Source organism: Tetrahymena thermophila (genome assembly GCF_000189635.1).
Source record: "Tetrahymena thermophila SB210 genomic scaffold scf_8254548, whole genome shotgun sequence".
Lineage (NCBI taxonomy): Eukaryota > Ciliophora > Oligohymenophorea > Hymenostomatida > Tetrahymenidae > Tetrahymena > Tetrahymena thermophila.
Window position 1 is genome coordinate 138,392 of NW_002476319.1, and position 24,013 is coordinate 162,404.

Genomic DNA, 24,013 nt, shown 5'->3' on the forward strand with positions numbered 1-24,013 from the left:
TATAAATTTAATACACACTGACAATTTTTAATTAAAAACCAACTTGACAACTTGATGTTTTAAACACAAGATCTACTTTTTGAAATTTAATTTAAATTTTTTATAGTTTATGATATAAAAATTAGAAAATCAACAATTATCTAAAAATAATAAATTAACTTTTAAACGATTTACAAAAAAAACAAATAGTCCTCTTTTAAATCTAAACATATTAATTAAGTATAATAAATTATTAGTTTACTAGTAATCTGAAGTTTTTGAGCTTAAATTACATATATTTTTGCTATATTTTCCAAGTTTTATTTAAATTTATTCAATTTGAATAAGCAGAAATACAAGCAATACATGAGAGTATGAAACTAATAAGTAAAACAATATCACCAGTAACAGCTCCGATACTTCTAATAGGATTTGAACTTCCTGCTTAAAGCATATAACCAACGCTGTATAGTAATCTACCTAGAATGGCAACAAAACCTAAAATTGCTGAAAAAAGTGGATATTTTAAGGCACCAATAATTATGAAAAGAGTTTGAGGACCCCACGCTTCTAAGAAATTGTAGTGAGCTCTTTATGCTTTACCAAAATAAACCCAGTCTTTATATGAAAGTTTGTCTGAATATCTACCATGTCCCATATCAGGATAACCAAAAGTTTTGTCAATTTCAGTTCCTAAAGATTGTCTATGCTCCTCTCCAAAATGTGCTTATAAAAAATCCTTATTAAAGACCTTACTTCTAATTCTACCAGGTAGCAAGAAGCCTATTAAAATCATTTCAAAAGAATATATCACTACTGAGAGCAATGCTAATTAAAAATGTTCTTCTATTATAAAAACTGTTTGAGCCATTTTATTAGATTTAATATTTTATTTTTTAACTTCTATTATTAATTTTTTTAAAACAATTATAGGATTTAAATATGAAATTATCGATCAATTTATATCCTACACATAACTCTAATTCCTATTATTTTTAAAATTAGTTCTTTTATTTAAATATATTTTATTGCTCGTTACTTATTTCTTTTACATTTGGAGGAAGTTGAATCAACTATTTATTCTGTGGTTTTTCCACAATTTTTCTGAAATTTTTCTATATTTTTCTTATATTGATTAAAGAATTTAAATACAGTAACATAGAAGATTTAAAATCCAAAAAGAATTATTCTAATTTTCTATCAAAAAGATCTTGTTTTTATTTTATGATAAAAGATATTTTTATAATCTAACTTTTTAAAAAAATCCTCCTTTAATTAATTATAAAAAATTTGAATATTTAGAGGGATTAATAAAACATAAAAAGGGGGTTACTCAAAATATTATATTTTTAGTTGATATTTCAAATCGATAATAATAGAAATATTATTAAGAATATAAGAAGTTCTTTTATTAAAACTACACTAGAACATATGAATTTAAAAATAAATAATCTTTGTAATTCTAATTATAATTTGTGACAAAACTTAATCTTTTAAATAAAAGTATTAATTTGTTATAATATAAAGGTAATTTTTAATTTGTTTATTATTATATTAATCAAAAATATAGACAAGAGCGCAGCTTATATTTTTAAAATTAAAATTATAGAAACTTACTTCCTTACTTAGTAAAAGCAATTGCTATAATTTAAATATGTTATTAATAGGGTAATATTGTTAATTAGAATGAAATTTAAGAAATTGAAAAATTCTTTACAATTTGAAAAATTATAAGTAAGAATTATTACATTTTTAAGAAAAATTAATTTTTTTATACATATTAATATTGAATACAATTTTTAAATTAATTTTATAATCGATCACCTTAAATTATTAATTAGAGTTATATAAAAATTTATCATTAAGAAATTCAAAAATTTAGATTTCATTTCAATTAGGAGAGTGAAATGTTCATTTTTTATTAAATGATTAAGATTTTCTCACTCTAAACATTTATATTTGCTCGTTTTAGTCTTATAAATTATCTAAAAATGTGTCTTTATTTAATAAGAATTCTTGACTAATTGTATTATCGTTTATAACTTTTGTGTCTAGTTTTTCTTGAGAATCATTATGTATTGTTTTTTGTGGTTCCCCATACGCAATAAGTTCGTTAGAGTTTTAGTGAACAATAGTTCTTTATTCTTAATCAAAAGAGTTTTTTCTAAATCTTTAAGAAAAAATAGTATCTTACGAGTACAATCTTTACTCATTTCTAGCTAAATCATTTTGTTAAGGATTAATGTTCTAGTTTAAAAGATCTTTTAAGTAATTTTCAGAACTTTATTAATTTTATTTGATATTTGCAGAAATTGCTTTTAAGCTAGGACACTCTAGTGAATTATTACCTTAAGGATTTGAAGAGAAAGATTAATTAGTTGTTGATTAGTTTGATAAACCAGTTCTATTAGAATGAGAAGAGTTTTTAGACCTTGGTGGCAATTATTTTTGTAATAAATCTTAACTTTTTCTGATTTCTATTGATTATGATTAAACCTTTTATTGCTAATTTTAATCTGTTGGAAGTTATTCTACCCCCAATTGTTAATTTTAGCTTCTAGGAGTAACTCTTTTTAAGATTGTTCTTGAATATCTTCTGTTTTCTGATTGTTGAGTTTCTAATTTGAGCTAAATTTAAGAGCAGTCTTTCATTGCCTCTTAGATTACGCTTTTAATATCCTCTTACTATTTTTTTACATCTTTTTTTAAATTTTTTAGTGCTATTTTGATTCCAAACTTATTTTTTATTGGTTTTTAATCGCTTTCAACTTAAACTGCTTAAATATCTTGGGGTTAGTTTATATTTTACAATTTACTATTTTAAACTATTTATTTTTGTTAATTAAGATTTTCATGCATTTAATATGGCAAATTAGTACTATTTTAGAAATTGTTATCTTTTTTATCAATTAAACTATAAAGTTAATATGATGGAGATTATGAATTGAACGATGTGTTATCTTCTTAATTAATCACAGTCTTGCTTATTTCAGAAATATCATAGGGATTACTAATATCATTGGTTATTTGTTATGATTTTTTACTATCTGGAAAATCAAAAAACAATTACTAATTAGATATATCACTATTTAGTTGATTTAAAGTTGGTTGAGATAATCTAGTATTTGCATCAGTTGATTAACTTTTGCTTTATATATTCGGTTTGTTAGACTAATTATTACTTTTTACTTTTTCTGTAATTCTAAAATATAAAGGAGGTACTCGCTAAGAATTTCTTTGGCTTGAGGAGTTTCTAGTGTTATAACTTGAATAGTCTCTGGTATTAACAGTAGACTATTCACCTTAAGTGTTGCTAGAAGAATACTCCTTTAAATTATTTGTTGAACTTTTTCTTATTAAATTTACTGAGTTTTCCCTGCCAGTATTTACTGAGTTATCTCGAGAGCTCTGCATATTGTTTCTACTTTAATAATTGTTAATTTTATAGCTTCTTACATCGTAGGATCTTTCACTTTTTAAATTACATTTTTATGATTTATCGCCTGATTCATAGTTAGACTAGCTCCTTTTTTCTCTTTTTGTACTACCTCTTTATGAATTTAGTATAGATATCGAATGTTTACTGATAAAAGAATTTTCAGTTATCAAATTTTATTAATTTTAGTTATAGCTATTTATCTTATGCATTTCTAAAAATATTTAATAACAGACCTCACAAATATCGCTAAAATCTTTTTTCTTTAACTGTTTTGCTTCAAATTAGCTTATACCAACTCCTCTCCTCATCCGAATTTGAATTAATTTGTTTGAACAGATTGCTTATAATTTTGTTGAGAAATTTTTGCAGCACTCACACTATTGGACCTTTTTATTATTTTCAATTTTTTTAAGATACTTTTGAGCTTCTTGCAATGTGTCTTGCATGTGAATTGCTTGGTTAGGATATTTCATTTTAAGCTCGTATGAAATTCTCCAAGGCTAAGGGAGAGTTGAATCATTTGAAAATTAAAGAGAGCTACAAGCTAACAAGTAAAATGATCCATTAATTTAAGTCAATAATAATTAAATATTGCTTATTTTTCCTCTTTCATTATGAATAAGCTCGAGGGCTTTAACTACATGCTGAGAAATAAAAAGTAACTCTTATTTATCTTTTTAGCTTAATTCCCTATTGACAGACATATTTTCATCTTCAAATATTAAATAACTTTTATATTCATCTTCTTTTCTAAAACTTTCATAATTACTAATTCTCTTCTAAGCAGTAAATTTACCATTTATTGTCCATTCTGTGCGAATCATATTTTTTTCATTGCAAGAGCTTTTTTAAAACCTTTAAATCACAGCTGTTTTATCAGATAATACATTTTAATTTAAGTTACTCTCCACTTTCTATTGTAAATTGACTCCTGTATTAAAATCTGTACAAATTTAATTGCTAGATTCTATATCATCTCTCTTTTTAAATGAATCTACGATTAACTCACATACACCTGATAAATCTAAATAGTGAAAATAGCATATCCCTTAATCATAACTTGCTAATAGTTAAAATGCAACCATTTAGCTATTACTTTCGCTTTCTTATTCATTTTAATCTAATTTGCAAAAATAATCTTTAACAACATTAATAGATGAATTCTCTTATTTTTTTTTCAATATCTTGCCGCTCTTTCCAGTAAATATCCAATCTATCTTTTATTCATGAAGATAGAAAGTGTCTGGCACTTTAAAAGACTGCTGAAAATCATAATAAGCAGATGATTTCCAAATATCTAATATAAATCTCTTATGCAATTACATAATTAATCTAAATGAATGACTTTTATTAAATTATCTGTCAATATATTTCTAATAATACAAATAAATCAAGATTTGCTTGGTGAAAAATGTATTTAATTAATATAGATAGTATTATAATTAATTAATCAAATAATAAATTTACTCAAAATGATAAAAAATTATATTAGTTATGTATTTAACAGCTTTTATTAAATTCTTTCAGGATTATTTTATTAATTTGAAAAATAGCTTAAATTAAATAGACCGTTCATTAATTTATTTTTAAATGTTTTAAATAAAATCAAAAAAAAGAGAAAATTTGTAGATATTTTTTTAAATTATAATTTAATAAAAATATACAGTAAATTTTCATGTTAAAGTCAGATTATATTAAAGAGTTTTTAAGAAAATATGAAAGGTTAAATTCAAAAATTAATGTAAAATTTATTTTCAAAAATAATTGGGTTCTGTGTGTAATTTAGATTTAATAAACTAATATTTAATTTAATTTATTATTTTAAAAAACTAAAATGATAATATTATAAATTAACCAGGTTAAAATGTTAAAAATTTATTAATTTCTTAATATAATTCATATATATAATTAGTAATTTTTGAACAAAAAATGTTGAACTTATCATCTCTACTTTTAACTATGAATTATAAGAAGCTATTAAATTTGATTAATTAGATTAAATAAATTAATTCAAAAAACATATTAAATTCTTTAATTAAACCATTTTTAAATTAATTAAGGTGTTTTTTAAATCAGAAAATGTAATTAAATTAAGAGATTTAAGTGAGGTGTCTAAACTGAAAGCAAAGTGATTTTTATATATTAAAATTTATCATATCTTATAAAATAAAATGTAAATATTAAAAAGATAATTAAAATAATTGAAATTTGATTTGATTTTTTTAAATTTTTAATGAATAAATAAAATAATAATGAAATTTATTTTCAAACATTTTCAAGTATATTTAGATTGTTAATTTTTAGAAATTGAAATTTAATTAAAGTAATTTAAAAAAATTTTTATTGCTCAAAAAAAATTAATTTATTTCTTTTTATATTTACAATAGGAATAAAGCATTTATAATTTACTAAATTTTAAATGAGAATGATGAAATTACATAATTTTATAAATATATAATCTAAATCAAGAAAACTGAATGGAGCAAACTGATTTTCCCTAACCTAAGTAAATAGTTTTAGTTATTGGATTGCAGTCTACACAGCTTATAGATTTAGTTTATGGTATAATTTTATATACTAACTCTCCTGTAAGAATATTATGAAAATAAATTGTGCTAGAATCAGAGCTGACTATTTCAAATGGACTAAGTAAACACATAGTAACTAATGGGTTTTATATAGCTATTTGCCTCTCTATTTACGAGGTAATTAGGTTAAAAATAATTATATTTTAATCTCTTGATCCAGAGATTATTTTTTTTGGCTAGCTCTTCAGCATTTCAATTTTTACTATAGGTCGTTTATGCAATTAAAATATTTTAACTAAAGATATTTTGCTTTTTTTAGAACTGCTTTCTTTGTAAAAAGATATTGAGCCTGCACTATCTCCGACTAAGAATGTATTATCAGATAACTTACAAATATCAGTTGTTATACTGTTATTGAATTTAATATTTTACAGCTTTTGATTCTTGAGTATATCGAAAAGAGTTAACTCATTAATAGAACCAGAAATAATTTTATTTTTTGTTAAAAACTTAATAGTGTAAACTAAAGAGTCGTGTAATTTAAATTCAGATAATTTTTAGAAAGATCCTTTGATTTGATTAAAAAGAGTTCCCTCTCCAATTTCGTTTCCACAAATAAAATTTGAATCTATCATATCAGTGCATACAATATTGTGTTTAAGCTAAATGTCTTGTACTAAACTGTTGCTTTCATTTTTAAGTGTTGTAGAAATTTTAATCTTCTTATCGAAACCACAAGAAACAATAAATTAATTTCCTAGATTTTGAACACATTTGACTTACATAGAATGCTAATGCATTATATTAGTAATATATTTGTTTTGCTACTAAATATTTTGTTAACCTTTAAAATTGAAATCTATTTCAGGGATGGCTTTCTCTTCAAATATAAATCCAATAGACTAAATAGAGAAGTTCTCTGCAACACATGTGAGCTCTTTCAGCTTTTTAAAAATTTCCTTTAATTTACTGTTTTCTATTTCTAAGGGACTAAACGGATTATTTTACTTCTTTTATATACTTTATAATAAAAGATCAGCTATAAATTCATCCAAATATTTATTACTAAATGAAAGAAAATCGCTATTATTGCCTTTATTCTTAAAAAATTATTATTTATTGTTTTGAGGTTGATTATGGAGTTAATCGTATAAGATATTTATTTTGTTTGAGAGATCACTTTTGTGAATATTTTCATAAAACTATCTTAAAGAATGGATAATATGCTATTCAGCCTAATCTAGTTGTTTGATGATTTTTTTTTTGATAATGAGGAATATTTAATGAATTTTTTAGTAAGCACTTTAATTATCATTAACTTAGTTTAACTCTTATTTAATTTAATGAACTACTTCTTTTAATCTTTATTTGATTGAATCGTAGTCGATAAGCTGATGTTCTTTTTCATTTTAGCTTGAAGTTGACTAATTGCTTCTACTGGAATATAATACAAAGTTTTCATCAAAAAAAGAAGAGGAACCAATTTATTTATATCCTTATAGCTTATTCTAATCCTCATTGACACATTATTAACATTTTCTCCTTTAAAATAAGCAGCAATCACTAAGACAAAAATGAGTAGATTTATTAAAATGTTTTGAGCAGAGCATTCTCACAAAGCTTATTAATTAATTAGCAGGTCAACTTATTACTCTATAATAATTAATATTTATTAATTATTATTTTTAATTACCATCCAATAAAATTTGGTGATAAATATTAACAAAATAAGTTTTTTATATGATATTTTACAATTTAAGTTAAACATAAGCAAGCAATCTATTTATAAAATATATTTCTTAAGAAATTATAATTTATTTAACAATTTTATTTATTCAATTGTATTTAATATTTATTCATATTTAAAATTAAAATAAATAAATTTATAAAAAATATTAATAGAAAAAATTAAATTAAAACCATTTTTCTGCTTCATAGATATTTATTTATGAATAAAATTGATCATTAAATTTTTTTTCTTCTGAATAAATATTTTTTTAATACCAATTTAAAATCATTATTTATAATTAAGTTTTAAAAAATTGTTTAGGAGAAAAAATAGTTTTAAAATTATACTTTCTATATGATTCTTTTTTTATTTAGAAGACTATTTTGCTATTAATATTTAACACTATTTTTTATTTCATGAATAAAATAATTTGTTAACTGATCTTTTTTCTTAATAAATATTAACTAAACTAAATGATTATCAAAAAATGTTAATATTTTTACAATTTATAACAAAAATAATTATTCTAAAAAATAATAATCACATTGAAAAAATGATTAAGTTTTGTTATTTAAATTTTTTATTTATATTTAATTTATTTACAAAGAATATTTTTTGTTTATAATAAATATTAATTATTTTTACGCCATTTTTTAATTTTATTTTAGAATAATTTTAGAAATAAAAATTATGTGTAATTAATTATTTTTATGGAGAAGTAAGTATATAAAATTTAATTTAAGTATTAAAATTAAAAATATATAACAACCATCCATATGACAGCAAAAGTCAAGCAAATAATTATTCAACAGTAATTAAAAAAATTGATTAATAAAAATTGTAATTTATAAAATCTATTTATGTTCTTATAAGTTTGATATTTTTATGAGTGATCGAATATATCATTCTTATGTGAATAACTTCTATCAAAAGGCTAAGAGTCCTAAAAATACCTAACTCATTAAATAAATTTAGAGGAGCAATCCTACTTCACCTAAAAAAAACTTACAAATATATAAAAATATTAATCCATTCAATCATGAAAATTGGTAGAAATTTGTGATACATTATTTTGAAAATATTAAATTATATCGTTTAAATAAAAGCCAAAGGATAATTGAAGAGAATGCAATTCGCTTTTCGGATAAAAAAACTGTCTAGCTTGGAACGGTGTATGGATGCAACATTCTTCTTACAACAAAAAATAGCTAGCCAAAAGTGTTTGAAAAGTTAATATAATTAAGTGATAATAGTAACTTTAGATAAGTCACTTTGCTAAAAAGTATTAGCCCAGTTAGTGTGGTTAAAGCAAAAGATTTTCTAAATGATTCTATTAGCAATAGATCAAGGTCTGCCTAAAAAATGTATTCAGATAAAGATAAATTTTAAGTAGGAAATAATAAAAGTTCTCTGAGATCTCTTATTTATTTTCCACTAGTATTTAATATAAAACTAAAATGCAAACGAATTCATTATATAAATATTTTTTAACAAATTATAAAGGCAAATATCAAAGATTAGATTTCTGAAGAGAGCAAAAGCAAAAGAAATAAAATAAAGGTTATAAAAGATATGCCAATTTAGCTGGATAACTCTTTTTAAACAATTAATCATTAAATAAACTCACCTAACAATAATATAGTTGGCGATTAATCACATGTTATTTTGCATAATATTTTTAAAAAGAGACAACAAGCTGAAGAAGGTTTACAAATATAAGAAGAGCCTTAAAATTATATTAAAAACAAATTAGAATTATAAGAGAGAAAAATGTATTTGGAAAATTAAAATCCTAAATCTCTCAGTCCAATCAAGATACATTTCAATGAAAAATCTATGCCTTTTAAAAATAAAATTCAAAAAAAAATTACGTATAATGAGTAAAGCAGTATTTAATAAACAATAACACTAATTAAAAAGAAAATACTTGGTCCACCTTCATTATATAGCAGACTGAAAAAAAACTCTGAATAATTCAAGAATATTGAAAATTTGATTAAAAATAAAGCAAAAGAGTCCCACGAGCAAAATATGCAGGAGTATTTAAAAAGGATAGGCTGCACTGATAAAAATAAAAAAGTATTTTGCATAAATTCTTAAGATTAATTTGTCTAAGAAGTTCTAATTGAGCTAGGATGGATAGAAAATAAACTCTTCAAGTCTGACCTTTTTCACTTGAAATGGATTTACACTGATATTAATAAGGATTATGAAAATTTGAAAGAAGGTTAATTTTACAATCATTTTCAAAACAACCAAGAATTGACTAATAAAGGAAGACTGTTAAGAAACATCAAATTATACTTAGTTTCTTATCCACACTTACAAAAATACTTTCCTATATAATTCGATGTTATTTATAAATAACAAAAAGAAGAATTTTTAAATGAATTCCAAAAATTTGAAATTTTTAGAAAGTTTAAGGATGTAATATAAATAATTAAAAACGATTTAACTTAGGAATTAATTAATTAATTAACACAGATATACCATACAAAATTTATAAAAAAAGAAGAAGAAGAAGAATTACAATATGGATTAATTACATATTTTAGATAGAATTAATAATTCAAACAATACATAGAATACATTAATTAGGTAAATAAAGATATTATTAATTTACTTAGCAAAATACCAAATCCAAATATTAATGAGATGCTAATTAAATATTTAAATGATTTAAGCATATTGCAAGTAGATAAATTAGAATGTGATTAAGAGCAAGGAGATAAAAATATCTAAGCATAAATTATAAATTTGAGTATTTCAATCGAATTAGATAATATACTTGAATAAATATACCCTTATACTAATTTTTGTAACTTTTGGATCATCAAACCGTGTGGAAGCTCAAAGTAATTTCTTTAAGTATTTAAAAAATTTATTAAATATTAATATTTTTTATTTATTTTAGGGGACAAGGCTTGCAGATAATGAGTGATGATAATTAAATTGTCAATTACACAACTCAACTCTAAGCAAGACTAGTATAGAAATATATTGAACGTATTTACATTTGCAAAAGCTAAGAATATCCTTAGTTGTATAATAAAAAATTTGATCTACGATTATGGGTATTAGTGAAAAGCTTTAATCCCCTTACAGTATACTATTATAAACATGCTTACCTTAGAGTATGCAGTAGTGAGTATGATTTATCAGATACAAGGAACATATTTTCTCACTTTACTAATTATTCTATTAATAGAAATAAATTTATCTAAAATAAAAATGTAGAAGACTCAGCAATCAGTCTAAAGTTATTAAAACATATTATTAAAAAAGAACATGGAATAAGCTACCAAAAAAAAATTTAACCATAGATAAATGAAATAATTATCCATTCTCTAAAATCTGTCTAAAAAAAGATTAAGCAAAACAACTCTTGCTTTGAAATATATGGATTTGATATTATATTTGATGAATAATTCAATCCCTATTTACTAGAAGTAAATTTGAGCCCAGCATGCTCCAAAAGAAATGAATTTATATCAAAGCTATAAAAAGAAATGTTCATTTCAACTCTAAATATTCTGTTTAATACTGAATACTATTAAATATAAAACTGGAAGAAAATAAAAATATAAGATTAAATTCAAAAAGTAATAAATGAAAGCACCCATACATAGTTGTAAGAAGAAGTAATTCTAAACAGCAATAACTTTTAATCTGAAGACTCTGAAGAAAGATTTATTTCAGCAGCTATTACAATTTAAAAGTGGTACAGATAAATAAAGCTAATGAAAAATGAAAATTAAAAAATATGAAACTAATTAAACATTAAGTAATATTTAAATTTAAGTAAATTTTAAAAAACTAAACAAAGAAATAAATAAACAATTCATTCGTTAATTTTAATAAAATAATCTTGAACATATATTTAGTAATAACATCTCCTTCATATAATAATATATTTTTGAAAAACAAAAAGTTTATTTATATCAATCAGTAACTAAAATAAATACACTTCTTTTATAATTGTCAATTAATTAAAATAAAAATAATTAAAAATAATCATATAAGATACAAATTAAGTTGAAAATGTTTGTTTTAATAACTTTTAATAAAAATTAATTTGAAAAAAATAATATTACAATATAATAAATATTTAAAAATTCATGCTTAAGATAATTTAAACCCAAAAATTAAAAATGATAATTAAAATATAAATCTCTATTAAATTTAATTAATAAATTTTTAATTCTTCTTTAATTGTAAATTAAATTATCCATCTTACTTAAACTAATTTAAATAAAGATAATTAAATATTTAATAAAGAAGATAAATCAAGTTAAAAGTGTGCTTACAAATTTGGATAAAAATTTATTTTTTAATTGTAAAAGTTTGAAGAAAAAATGATTAAAAAATATAGCTAAGAATTCATTTTTAGGTTAAATTACATTCAAAAATGGTTAAAAAGTAATTCTTTGCTATATATAATCAGTATCTGTAATATATTATCTATCATTTATAATATTATTAATTTATTTTTCTTCAAAATTTAAAATTTAAAATAATAATTTTTATGATTAAGTTAATAATTAAACTTAACAAAATAACTGTGTTAAGTTCAAATTCCCCATTTTTTAATAAAAGTTTAACTAAATTCCATATATATATTATGTTGTAGGTTAGCAAAAATAATCTTTAAATTAAAAATAGTTTTATAAAATTTTAAATTATTTTTAATTTAGTTACAATAAATATATACAAAAACTAAGAATTTTGATAGTTTAATCTTTTGTTTCCTCATTAAATTAATCCTTTATGAAATAAACAATATATTTTGTTTATTTATCTTTTTTAATAAATACCAATCATTTCTTTCTTTCACTGAAAAACTTTGCAACCTTGCCAGTTTTGTATTTTTTAATTCTTCTTTTTTCTTTACCCTAAAATTATTTATTTATTTATTAATTTAAGATTTTGATTTAAATTTATAAAATAAATACCAATAAATTCTTTTCAAATTCTAGCTTTTGATAAGCTCTTTCCATTTTTTTGTGATTTTCTTCTACTTTTTTAAGCTTCATGTAAGATTCTTTAACTTTTTAATTAATTTGCTTAGAATTTAACTATTCAAGTTATTCCTTTTATTATTTTATTAGGTTCAATATTTAGAATTTATAAATTTTAAATAAAATTAATTTACTTTTTATTATTCAATTTGTTGCTTAGTTAAAATATTCGATTTATTTTATATCATTTCTTCTGTAGTATTGTAATGCTCTACTAAATCAAAATTTTCATATTCTTCTTTATCATCAACAAATATAATATTAGTGTTTTATCTAGGAGCATCAAGATCATGCAATTGGCTTTTCAGTTTTTCAATTTGCTAAGATTTTCGTTAAATAGAAAATTATTAAAACAAAAAAGCACTTAAAATTTTAACTTACTTTCATATCTTTGTGCTTTTATATTTTAATTAGATTTATATTTTAATTTTTAAGCAATCTTCTATATTCCTTAGGGTCAAAATCATCTTCTTCTTCTTCAAATTCAACATGCTTTCCATCCTATTATTACAATATTAACATAAATTGAAATATTTTATCAATCAAATATCATTTTCATACAACTATTTTAGCTTTAGTCATTTTATGATAAAATTCATTTTCATTTTTCAGTCTTGCCTTAAGCTTCAAATTGTTCAATTAATCATTAATCTTATGATAATGCTTTGCTCTTTAGATGTAATCTTTTTTCTTTTCTAAAATACCCAAATGTTCTCTATTTTTGAGTTGGCCTCTTTCTCTATGCTTACGGCCAATCTTTAAGTTCTTAAAAGTTGTTGATGACATTTATCTTGAATTTTTTATAAATTAATGCTTGCTTTTTCTACTTTTAATAAGTTTTAATTCTTAATACTTTTTTTAATTTTGTCTATGAAATTTAGTTATCAAATGAATTAAACATAATGAGCAATAGCATCATTTAATATATCTATAAAGTATTTGATCTGAATTTTTAATATAATTCTTATTTTAAAATCATGCTTTTTAGTAGAATTTTCATCATAAATACATATACTAATTCTAACAATTGATAACAATTTTTTCACAATAAATAAAAATATTTTTTTTAATTTTATGATATTAATATTTTAATAAAATAAAAATTAAAAATCAACACACATAATTTTTTACAAAATTTAAACAACTACTTTTGTATTAAAACTATTGTCTAAAAGATTTTAATAATTATGTAATAAAAATTTAGAATCTAATTTATTATGAGCAATTTTTATCATACTCAAAGTAGATCATAATGCTTTTTAACAATTATAAAAGTTTATTTAATAATTTTAATAAATTTTTTAAATAAGATATAACACAATCATAATGATAATTAATCAATTAAAATTCTAATTTCTTAATTTTTTTAAACATATTTTAAAAAGTAGTAAAATAATAAAAAAATAACTTTAAATCAATTTGTTAATATTTTTTATCTTAATTTTACTTTGCTAATCTTTTTAGTAAAGGTTGAATAAACTATTTAATAAATAAAAAAATAAATGTTTAATTGAGAAATTAAGTTATTATAATAATAATAAAAAAATATCTTATAATTCATTTTATTTTGCTGATTTCTTTCATAAATTTTAAAAAATTGTTGAATAATATAAAAATAACTTTATATCATTTTTTCAATATTTTTTTTATATATTGATATATAATTGAATTAATTATTTTAATTTTTAAAGTTTAAAAGATAAATTTGTGATTGATAACGTAAGCTATTAAGCAATAAGAGATAATGTCCTATGTTTTCTTTTTATTTTGATAATTTCTTATGATAAATTTTTAAAAATTGAAAAACATTAAAAAAATAACATTATTTATATCAATTAATTTTTTGAATATTGATAAGTAGTTTTTAATTTTTATAAACCTTTTTAATAAAAGTTAAAGAAAATATTTTTATTTATAAAATAAAAAAAATTAACATATGATGAAATACTTTGGCTATTAAATTAAAAATCTTTTTGTGAAATAAAGTTATAATTGCTATATTAATAAATTAATTGGTTATGAGCAATCATTGCCGTTTAGTGTTTCCTATTTTAAATAAATATCTTAAAAAGTTATCGTTTTTGGTAATTCTTTAATTATGCTTTTAAATTAAAAACATATAAAATAAAAACTGAATTAACTATTTTGAAATACATGAATACAGCTCTTGCTTTGGTACTCTCTATATAAAATTTGGCAGAGCTTGTAGTATAGGTTTTTATAGTAATCTTACTCATTAACAAAGATAGCTACTCCATGTTATATGCTTTCTTATTTACTATATTTTTAGATGGCTTCGGACTAATTTATTTTCTTAGAAATGATAATGTTGTTCCTCATAAAAAACCAAAATATTTGGTATTCTGTTTCTTATAATTAGAATTTGTTTATCAGTTAATTTTTGAAGAAGTTCCTATGTCTATATAAAACAACATTGGTTATAGGGCATTCAGAGAATAAATTTATGTTATTTTAAATCTCGCTTTTGTGTTTACCTTTTAGGTTGATCAGAGCTAAACCAGCTATGATATTGAAATTAATTAGTTCATAATACTGCTTACTCGAATATCTTTCTTTTCGATATATCTATTTTGCTATCACACAATTAAGTATTAATGGATGTCTTTTCTAGAATTTGTAGATGCAAATATAGTTATCTTTGCCTACTATTTAGGAATTGGTGTAATTTCAACTTAGATGGTAGGTGAAGATAATAAATATAATCTTGGATTGATATACTTTTTATTTATTTTATCTACTAACTTGATTTCTATATTCTACAGTATAAGATATATTAAGGATAATGAAGATGTAAACTTGTTAAACACATTTTTCTGTTCATTATCTTGCAATTCTTTTTATAAAAATATGTGCTCTTATGGGCAAATGAAACCAACAATAGTCTTTAGATATTTGAATATGATATTTATTTTTGCTTTTCTGATCATCTATTTTTCATAAACAGCTCTTGATAATTTATATGACTTCTTGCATCTCCCATTGAAATAAAAGTTTATAACTAGTTGTAGCTTAGTAAGTATGGCATTATTTCTACCTTTGTTACTTAGATATCTTCCTGAGTTTTATAATTACGCAATAAGAGAGAGAAGCTATTACATCAATTGTGAAGAAGAATTGAATTCAGCAATAAATGAATTCAATTCTAAAATGTTGTTTACTCATTAAGTTGATATTTTAATAAAAACTAATTACTTTAACATTGCAAAAGAAGAGAAAAATTCAATCGAAGAGTAGTAGTTAATTTAAAAATAATGTTAGGATGGATAATGTAATATTTAATACAAATTTTTGCGTTCAATCTCTAAGCTCTTATCAAAAAATGTAATAGTCAACATTTAAAATTATGATTTATCTTTATGTTAATATCATGCTGAATAGCTTATCATAGGAGAGTAGATTGTTTATGAAAAACTCTTAGAAAAAACCTTCTCATAAGAAAAGTATTAAATTGATTAAACATTAATGATGATAATTAAAGAAAGATTTACTAATGGTTTTTACAATACAGAATTATCCTAAAGAATAATCAACAAAATTTAGATCAAGCAAAAAAGAATTTTCTAGAATATGAACAGTTAGGCATATTAAGTTTTTGCATTTATCAAACACTAAAAATAATACATAACCATATTACCTGAACTACTCCTATTCGATTTATATAGTATTGATACATGAATTTATATTCATAATTTTTAGCAATTTAACTAAATATTAATTTGTTCTCATTTGAAATGATAATTTAATCCAATTTATTTGTATATTGAAGCTAAACACACAAAATTCTAAAAATAGCAAATAATTTTATTTGTTTTTTTTATTGAAATATACTGAAAATATTCAAATCTTCTAGGTTTTTATCATTCTTAAAAATATTAATCCTAAATATTCAAAAATAAAATTTTATTTAGTCAAATCTTTCTGTCTTTCTTCTTATAAAATTTAATTAATTTAAGTAGATTTTTCAAAATTATAAAAAAAACATTCATTTTCAATAAATAGCTACTTATATAATATAATTTTTATTCTAAAATTAACGTTATTATGTATTTGGATTTTAATTATTCTGTTTATTTCTAGCAAAAATAAATATTACTAAAATTTAAGATAAAATGTTTACTGAAATTTTTATACTCATTATAGATTATAATTTAAAAGAACGTGAGAAGAATGTATGAAAGAAGTTGAATTACAGTTTATAATTTAAATTTTTGCTTTTATTATATTCTAGAAAAAGTCTAATTACAAAATTTTTTAACAATTACATATATTTTTTAATCTTGGAGTGGATTATGAAATCACCTTTATTTTTCTCAATTATTTACTTTATTTTGATTACAATTTTTGTTATATAATTTGTGTAAGCGTTTAGAATTAAATTATTAATCTGGTATATTCTAAAAAAATTACTAACTTAACAAAAGGATTAAAAATTATATTTTCATTTAATACATATTTAAAAATTAAACTTTAAAAAAAATAAAATTTTCTCACATTATTAAAATAGACTGATATTAATTTTTTATAAATAAATTTCATTATTAATTTTATAATTAAAATAAATTATAATTATTGTAAAAAATTTATAAATAAAAATGGTAGTAGAGCATTAAGATATCAAGCAAATAAATATTTAGCTTCTAGGTAGTTCTTAACAAAGCTTGTAGTATCTCATTCAAAAGTATTGTGATAATAAACTAAATCACTAATAAAGCTCATAAAATTGTTAATTTATAGAATATGAAAAGACAAATATCTGTGTCGTAAAAAATCGATAAAACTGAATTTGTATTAAAAAATAATTATTTTTTTAGGAAAATAAAAATAAATAGGTTTATTTTTGGAATGATTTTGGTTTCGACCATGTTGAAGATAAGAATTTGAAACTTAGATTAAAGAATGTGCATGGAGTTATTTTTTTGTATGATATAAATAATTATCAACATTATTTAGAAACATGCCAAAGATTTTTTAGAGTTCAAATATTAGAAGAGCTTTTAAAATAAAAATTTTCTAAAGTTATAATTGGAATATAATAAAATCAATCAGAACAAAGGTAGGTGTCTAATAAAGAAGCTTAAGATTTTTCTCTTTCTACTGGAGCAAAGTTATATGAATTGTTTTAATTTCAATAAATTAATTTCGATGAGTCTTTTAACTACTTAATTTAAGAAATATTAAGAATTAGTAATATTGAATAAAAATAAAAAAATTAATCTTTATAAATATGATTTTATTATCATTTCTTTTTAGTTTTTAATTTATTAATAATTAGTTATTTTATTTTATTTATGTTGAAAAAAATTTAACCTAAATTCAGTCGTTTGTTTTACTTAAGATTATTCAAAATAATTTTTAATAAAATATTTTACTTTAAATTTATTTTTTTAATTTAAGTTCATTCTATTTTTTTGATAGCTTTAAAATTAAAATATCTTAATCAAATTAAGTAAGTAAATCAATAAATAAATAAATAAATAAATAAATAAATAAGTAAATCTATAAATAAATAATTAATTTGTTAAATAAATAAATAATTAAAAGTTTTTTTTAATTTTAGAAGTATTGTTAGATACAATTTTCACCTTTTATTCCTTATTAATAATGTAAGTTTATATTTGAAGTAATTTTTAATAGTAAATTGCATAAAAAAGAATATAGTTGACGTCAAAAGTTATTCTTAGTATATATTTTTGCCATAAAATTAATTAAATAGGCTTTTTTAAAATTTCTTTTATACAAATTTGAAAAACTTTTATTAAAACAAAGTAAATATCAAATGACATTTTTTTGTATTTTTCTAACATTTTTTCTGAGGATTTGTGTATCCAAATTTATTTCTTATCAGATAATCTGATAAGAGTATCTGTCTTATAAAATGTAATTAAAATGACGAACTTGTTTTAAGTATTCAACTTGCATTAATATGAAAATAGGTTAATAATTTGAGATTTTGGGATAATTTCTAACACTTTAATTAGCATAACAAATACTTTAATTATTAAGTTGATAAATTCATAATCAAAGATATTAAAAATAAAAGAATAAATCGTAGGTGTATTTTAATCACAACTTTTAAAAACTATGTTTAACAATTAAGTTGTTTAATTTATATTATTAATTAAGTATTAAGAAGTATACCAAAGGTAAATAGTAGAAATATGAGAACAAGTTTTGGTCCCCATCAAAAAAAATCCCTTCTTGATATTGAAGAGGAGGATTAGAATTAATTTAGAGACTACCCATACAGGTATGAATTCATTAAATAAAAAAGGTATGAACAAGCATTTTAATGATAAAACAAAATTAGGTGGTTTCTAGTATTTCTGTTTTGTTTGCCAAATATGATGAATGGAATAGGTTGGATCACTTTTAGTCCTATTTCGACTCAAGTAGAGTAGGTAAAAATGCATTTAAATTTAATTATATTCAATGAAAAAATTTTAATTTCTTATTAAAAAGAGTTTTATTTATTTCACCTTTAATAATTTAGGCTTATGATCAATCTTAATTTGTAATTACCATGACTTCTATGTCCTACATGTTTTTCTACGTTCTCATAACTTTTCCATCTAATTTCTTGCTTTCTAAGAGCTTAAAATATGGAGTAAATTATTCAACTTAACATATTTTTTAAACTTTGTGTTCTATTAGTTAATCGTTTGATATTTTTGAATTAATTTGTTAATTTTTTTTAGATTTGGCTAGGATCTGTTTTAACAATTTTAGGAGGATGGGTGAGAATATTCATTAATAATAGCTTCTGGTGGGCTATATTTGGTTAAATTTTGGGAGCTATTGGATAACCTTTTATTCTGAATGCACCATCTAAAATTGCTGCTGTTTGGTTCAAACCTAAAGAAGTAAAATTTTTTATATTATTTTTAGCATTTAGTAGATAAAAAGACAATACTGTATTGACGATTTTAATTTAATAATAATATTAAGCGCCCAATCGCAACTGCAATATTAGCTTTAATTAATACAATCGGTGTTGGTATTGGATTCTTATTTCCAAGTTTTTTTGTTGATGATTCATATTCTGATCAGACTAGGGATCAAGTTTACTAACTAATGTTATGGTAAGCTGTTACAATGACTATTGCTATAGTTCCTTGCATCATCTTTTTCAAAGAAAAGCCTCCTACTCCTCCAAGGTATTATGCTTTATTTTATAAACTTTAATCTATAAAATTAATTGAAAATTTATTAAAATAGTCATGCAGCAGAAGCAGAAAAAATGAGTTTCAAAGAGTCTTTTGTTGTCATATTTTAAAATAAAGATTTTATTAAACTATTCTTTGCTTTTGGGTGCGTGCTTGGAAATTTTAACTCAATTGCAACTTTAATTAATTTCTATTTGGAATAATTTGGCTTCTCGAGTGTATCTAATTTAAATTCTGTATTTTCGTTAATCTAATTTTTTATTTAAAGGATTAAACTAGTTATTTTGGAGCTATGTTTATTGTGTCTGGTTTAATTGGATCTGGAATTCTTAGTGTTGTTGTGGAGAGGACAAGTGCATATAAAAAAGTAATGACAATAACATGTCTAATCTCGATTTTTACTTATGGTTTGTAAATGGGTATGCTAGTTTTAGAAAATTTTTGGTTATTAATGATAGCTATATTTTTGATGGGATTTTTTACAACTCCTTTGATTCCAATTAGCATGGATTTTGCATGCGAAATCACTTTCCCTATATCTGAGCCTTTCAGCTCTGGTTTGGTATTAGCCTCTGGTCAATTATTTGGATCAATTTTAGTAACACTTATTGCAAAAAATACATTTTTTATGTTATATAAAATAATTTATTTTAAAAGATTATTTTAGGTACTCAGGCTATTTAACTTAATACAAAAGATGAAGTGCTTATTTCTAATGGAGTAGGTTTAGGATTGCTTATTGTTGGGTTCATTTTTTATATGTTTTTAAACGAAGATTTAAAACGTAAAGAAGAGGAATTGAGACTTGAAAATGAAAGAAGAGAAAGATTATTGCATAGAGAAAAAGACGATGATTATATAAATGGTGTTGACACGTTAACTCCTAATTAGCCATCTTCAATAGTAGCAAGTAAGCATTGAAACGGAAAAAATCCTAAACAAGAAATAAAGATTTGAAGAAAATAAATTCATCTTTATCTATTTAATAATTTACAAAAATTAAACGTATAAAAAATTAATTGTTAAAATCCAGCTATCTTCTTTCTCACCTTGAATCTGATAAATCTTGGTATGTTAAAGTTTTAAAGCTCAGCAATAATTTATAATTAGAAAGTTTTTTTGTTTTGTTTTCAAATCAAAGAAAATAATAATTTAACAGGATGAGAAAACAAGAGATTATTTGAATTTCAATTTACCAAAATTTAAATATAAAATGTAAAAGTAAAATGTTAAATTTATATGGTATAAATATTTGTTTGCGTATGTAAATAAATGTTAATAACAAAGTTAAAATTATCAAAATTAATTACAATTTTTTTTCACTTTGTTGGTGATAGTTAATTGTTTAATATCGAATTTATGGGTACCTTTCATTACTAAGAATTTTATATTAAATTTAATCAAAAATACTTTCATGTCCTTTATTTTTGGATAACATCAATTTGACGCATCAAAAATATTATAATCATATGCATCAAATTAATTAATAAATTTCAAGGTGAAAAATATTCAATTTCTTAATCAGTATGATTCCTAAGTAATTTATTTGCTAAATTTAAACTGACATAGAATATCTCTTCACTTCAATTTATTTGTATAGGAAGGGCTAAAAGAATTCATTATTCATTATACTATAATTAAATCAATTTGTAAAAAAAATAAATCATCCTAATAAACGATTAGCAAAATCTGCATAAATATATTCATTTTTTAAGATACTAAGTTTATTATTCAAGAATAAAATATTGAATGAAAAATGAAAAGAAAAATGCAGTGAAGATAAACTTTGTTAATTTTGATGAAAAGGAATTTTAAATAGAAAAAAAATAGAGAAATCGAAGATGAAATCATTAAAAAAGCAATTAGAATGAAAATAAATGGAATAGTTAAAATAGCAAAAGAAAAAAGGAAGGAGAAAGCGATGAATCAATTTTACCTAAGAAAAAATCAATTAATAAATAAATTAATTGCTTTGAGTTAAGTAAAGAAATATGTTTAATATCAATAGAAAAATAAATGAAAGACCTGCCAAAAAGCGAAAAGATCTAATATATTTAATTAATTAATGATTGAATGAATGAATGAAAAACAGAGCATATAAGCATACATATATGCATGGATGGCAAGATGAGACAAGTAATTAACTATTAGACTAATGAATGAATAGCTGCAATCTTTTAATTTCTTGCGATAGTGAATTTTGAAAAAATCAAAACATATAAAGAGGGACAGAAAACAAAGAAGAATCAAATAAAAAATAATTAAAAAATATTTATTTTAAAAAAGGGAGAAAGAAAGAACAAAAAAAGGTTAATATTTTTTAAACTTTAAGATTCAACTCTATAACAAAATTTCAACATTTATCAAAATAAAAACAGATAATCTTATACAAATGAGCTTACAATAAGACTACGACTACTTATTCAAGTTATTGTTGATTGGTAACTCTGCCGTCGGTAAATCCTCCTTGTTATTGCGTTTTTCTGATAACATCTTTAATGATTGCTTCTTGCCAACAATTGGTGTTGATTTCAAAATCAGAACTTTTGATATTGTAAGCTAATTTATTTCCTTTCTTTAAACTCGTCCATTTAACATACTTCAAGCGTGAAAACCAGCAAAAGAAGTTTGCATAAATAATTTTTTATCAGACTTTTTACGCCAACTCACGTGGACTTTTTTTTTTACAAATTTTTCTAAAGTTAAAAAAAAAACATAGTAAGCGAAAACAAGTACAAAAAATGCGCTGAAATTAATTTACAAAAATGGAATTTTTAATTGGCAAAAAAAAAATTAATTAGTTTTATATTTGAATTAATTAGTAAGGAAAAGCTGTTAAATTGTAAATTTGGGATACTGCTGGTCAAGAACGTTTCAAAACTATTACATCATCATATTACAAGGGTGCCCACGGTATTATTTTAGTTTATGACATTACCGACAAGCAAACCTTTAAGGATATTGATAACTGGTTAGCTGAAGCTGACAAGAATGCAAATGAAAATGTTATCAAGCTTTTGGTTGGTAACAAGGCTGATTTAGAAAGCAAGCGTCAAGTTACCTTCGAAGAAGGCAAGGAATTAGCTGACTCATTAGGAATTAAATTTATTGAAACTTCAGCTTTGAACTCCAACAACGTCGAAACTGCTTTCATCACCCTCGCTACTGAAATCAAGAGCAGAGTATAAAAGAACACTGAAACTGCCCCCAGAGGTGCAAATGCCCAAACTGGCAAGACCAAAATTAAAGCTGGTGACGATCTCAGTAATAAGAAGAAGAAAGACGGCTGCTGCTGATTAAATTTATAACCTTAAAATATTAATGAAATTATAACTGAGGATATTCATTCATGTTTCTTAATGATTGAAGGTTGAACTAAAAAAATCTGAATAACATTAATGAAGCTAGCATGTTGTAAAACAAGAAGAATATCGTCAGAAATTTTCTGCAGATTTATATAAATTTCTTCAATATAGGAAAGAGCAAAAGTAGTAAAGAATAGAAAAGAATTGATACTTTTATACAAATAATATAGAATAAAAAACATAATAAATATTGCAAATCAAAATATTTTCTGCAGTTAACACATTTATGTAATATATATTGTAATAGTATTCTTCATCTTATTTCCATATAGTCAGCTCCTCAATTTTATCTTTCATACAGCTCGCTTATTTATTTATTTATTCCTTCATCCCTTCATTTATTAATTGCTGTCAAATTTTTATTTATTTACTTACTTTTTCTTCAATAACATTGAATAGCCTAACCTTTAATAATAATATTTTTTAAATGTAATAGCAATTTAAATGTAATAAAATTATATTTTAACTGATATTTTACATCAAAAATTATTTTCTATTATTATCCAAAAATAATATCTTTGATTACTTAAAGGAATGACAATAAGTCAGCATTAAATGTAGTGAATTATGTATTTAATTTTAAATTAAATATTAAATAAATATTTCACTAATTATTTTAATAATGAAAGCATTATTTATAATTGATAAATTACATAGCAAGTTATTATTTGTGATTCATTTCATATTGAAATTTTAGGCCCATAAATCATTAAATGACTACAGTAAGAATGTTGTAGATTGATAGACTATTTTAAGTCATTTAACAAAATA

At 21.7% G+C, this 24,013-nt stretch overlaps 9 protein-coding genes across 9 annotated transcripts; 5 read left to right on the forward strand and 4 right to left on the reverse strand. All coding sequences in view use genetic code 6, as the record gives it.

Annotated features, from left to right (window-relative positions):
* Positions 1-313: 313 nt before the first annotated feature.
* On the reverse strand, positions 314-775 carry TTHERM_00316210 (mapeg family protein; the record flags this gene model as incomplete). Its single annotated transcript, XM_001021313.2, has 1 exon — positions 314-775. The coding sequence occupies one exon, from the start codon at positions 773-775 to the stop codon at positions 314-316; it is 462 nt and encodes a 153-aa protein (XP_001021313.2).
* Positions 776-1,890: 1,115 nt separating this feature from the next.
* Positions 1,891-4,743, reverse strand: TTHERM_00316220 (hypothetical protein; the record flags this gene model as incomplete). The annotated part of the gene is made up of 1 exon (XM_001021314.2): positions 1,891-4,743. One exon carries the CDS (start codon positions 4,741-4,743, stop codon positions 1,891-1,893), a length of 2,853 nt encoding a protein of 950 aa, XP_001021314.2.
* A 1,315-nt stretch (positions 4,744-6,058) lies between these two features.
* On the forward strand, positions 6,059-6,364 carry TTHERM_000316229 (transmembrane protein, putative; the record flags this gene model as incomplete). The annotated part of the gene is made up of 1 exon (XM_012798924.1): positions 6,059-6,364. One exon carries the CDS (start codon positions 6,059-6,061, stop codon positions 6,362-6,364), a length of 306 nt encoding a protein of 101 aa, XP_012654378.1.
* A 2,196-nt stretch (positions 6,365-8,560) lies between these two features.
* On the forward strand, positions 8,561-11,442 carry TTHERM_00316230 (tubulin glycylase 3C; the record flags this gene model as incomplete). The annotated part of the gene is made up of 4 exons (XM_001021315.2): positions 8,561-8,724; positions 8,782-9,112; positions 9,179-10,530; positions 10,590-11,442. The coding sequence occupies 4 exons, from the start codon at positions 8,561-8,563 to the stop codon at positions 11,440-11,442; spliced, it is 2,700 nt and encodes an 899-aa protein (XP_001021315.2).
* Positions 11,443-12,492: 1,050 nt separating this feature from the next.
* Positions 12,493-13,479, reverse strand: TTHERM_00316240 (UTP11 protein; the record flags this gene model as incomplete). Its single annotated transcript, XM_001021316.1, has 5 exons — positions 12,493-12,567; positions 12,628-12,765; positions 12,828-13,013; positions 13,075-13,194; positions 13,255-13,479. 5 exons carry the CDS (start codon positions 13,477-13,479, stop codon positions 12,493-12,495), a joined length of 744 nt encoding a protein of 247 aa, XP_001021316.1.
* A 1,811-nt stretch (positions 13,480-15,290) lies between these two features.
* On the reverse strand, positions 15,291-15,812 carry TTHERM_000316259 (hypothetical protein; the record flags this gene model as incomplete). Its single annotated transcript, XM_012798925.1, has 1 exon — positions 15,291-15,812. One exon carries the CDS (start codon positions 15,810-15,812, stop codon positions 15,291-15,293), a length of 522 nt encoding a protein of 173 aa, XP_012654379.1.
* Positions 15,813-17,306: 1,494 nt separating this feature from the next.
* TTHERM_00316260 (Ras family protein) lies at positions 17,307-17,942 on the forward strand (the record flags this gene model as incomplete). Its single annotated transcript, XM_001021318.1, has 2 exons — positions 17,307-17,474; positions 17,526-17,942. The coding sequence occupies 2 exons, from the start codon at positions 17,307-17,309 to the stop codon at positions 17,940-17,942; spliced, it is 585 nt and encodes a 194-aa protein (XP_001021318.1).
* Positions 17,943-18,872: 930 nt separating this feature from the next.
* TTHERM_00316270 (MFS transporter) lies at positions 18,873-20,679 on the forward strand (the record flags this gene model as incomplete). The annotated part of the gene is made up of 7 exons (XM_001021319.3): positions 18,873-18,961; positions 19,022-19,112; positions 19,205-19,318; positions 19,410-19,574; positions 19,660-19,868; positions 19,930-20,095; positions 20,146-20,679. The coding sequence occupies 7 exons, from the start codon at positions 18,873-18,875 to the stop codon at positions 20,677-20,679; spliced, it is 1,368 nt and encodes a 455-aa protein (XP_001021319.2).
* Positions 20,680-22,269: 1,590 nt separating this feature from the next.
* Positions 22,270-23,173, forward strand: TTHERM_00316280 (small guanosine triphosphatase family (GTPase)-like Ras family protein; the record flags this gene model as incomplete). Its single annotated transcript, XM_001021320.3, has 2 exons — positions 22,270-22,431; positions 22,700-23,173. The coding sequence occupies 2 exons, from the start codon at positions 22,270-22,272 to the stop codon at positions 23,171-23,173; spliced, it is 636 nt and encodes a 211-aa protein (XP_001021320.2).
* Positions 23,174-24,013: the final 840 nt, after the last annotated feature.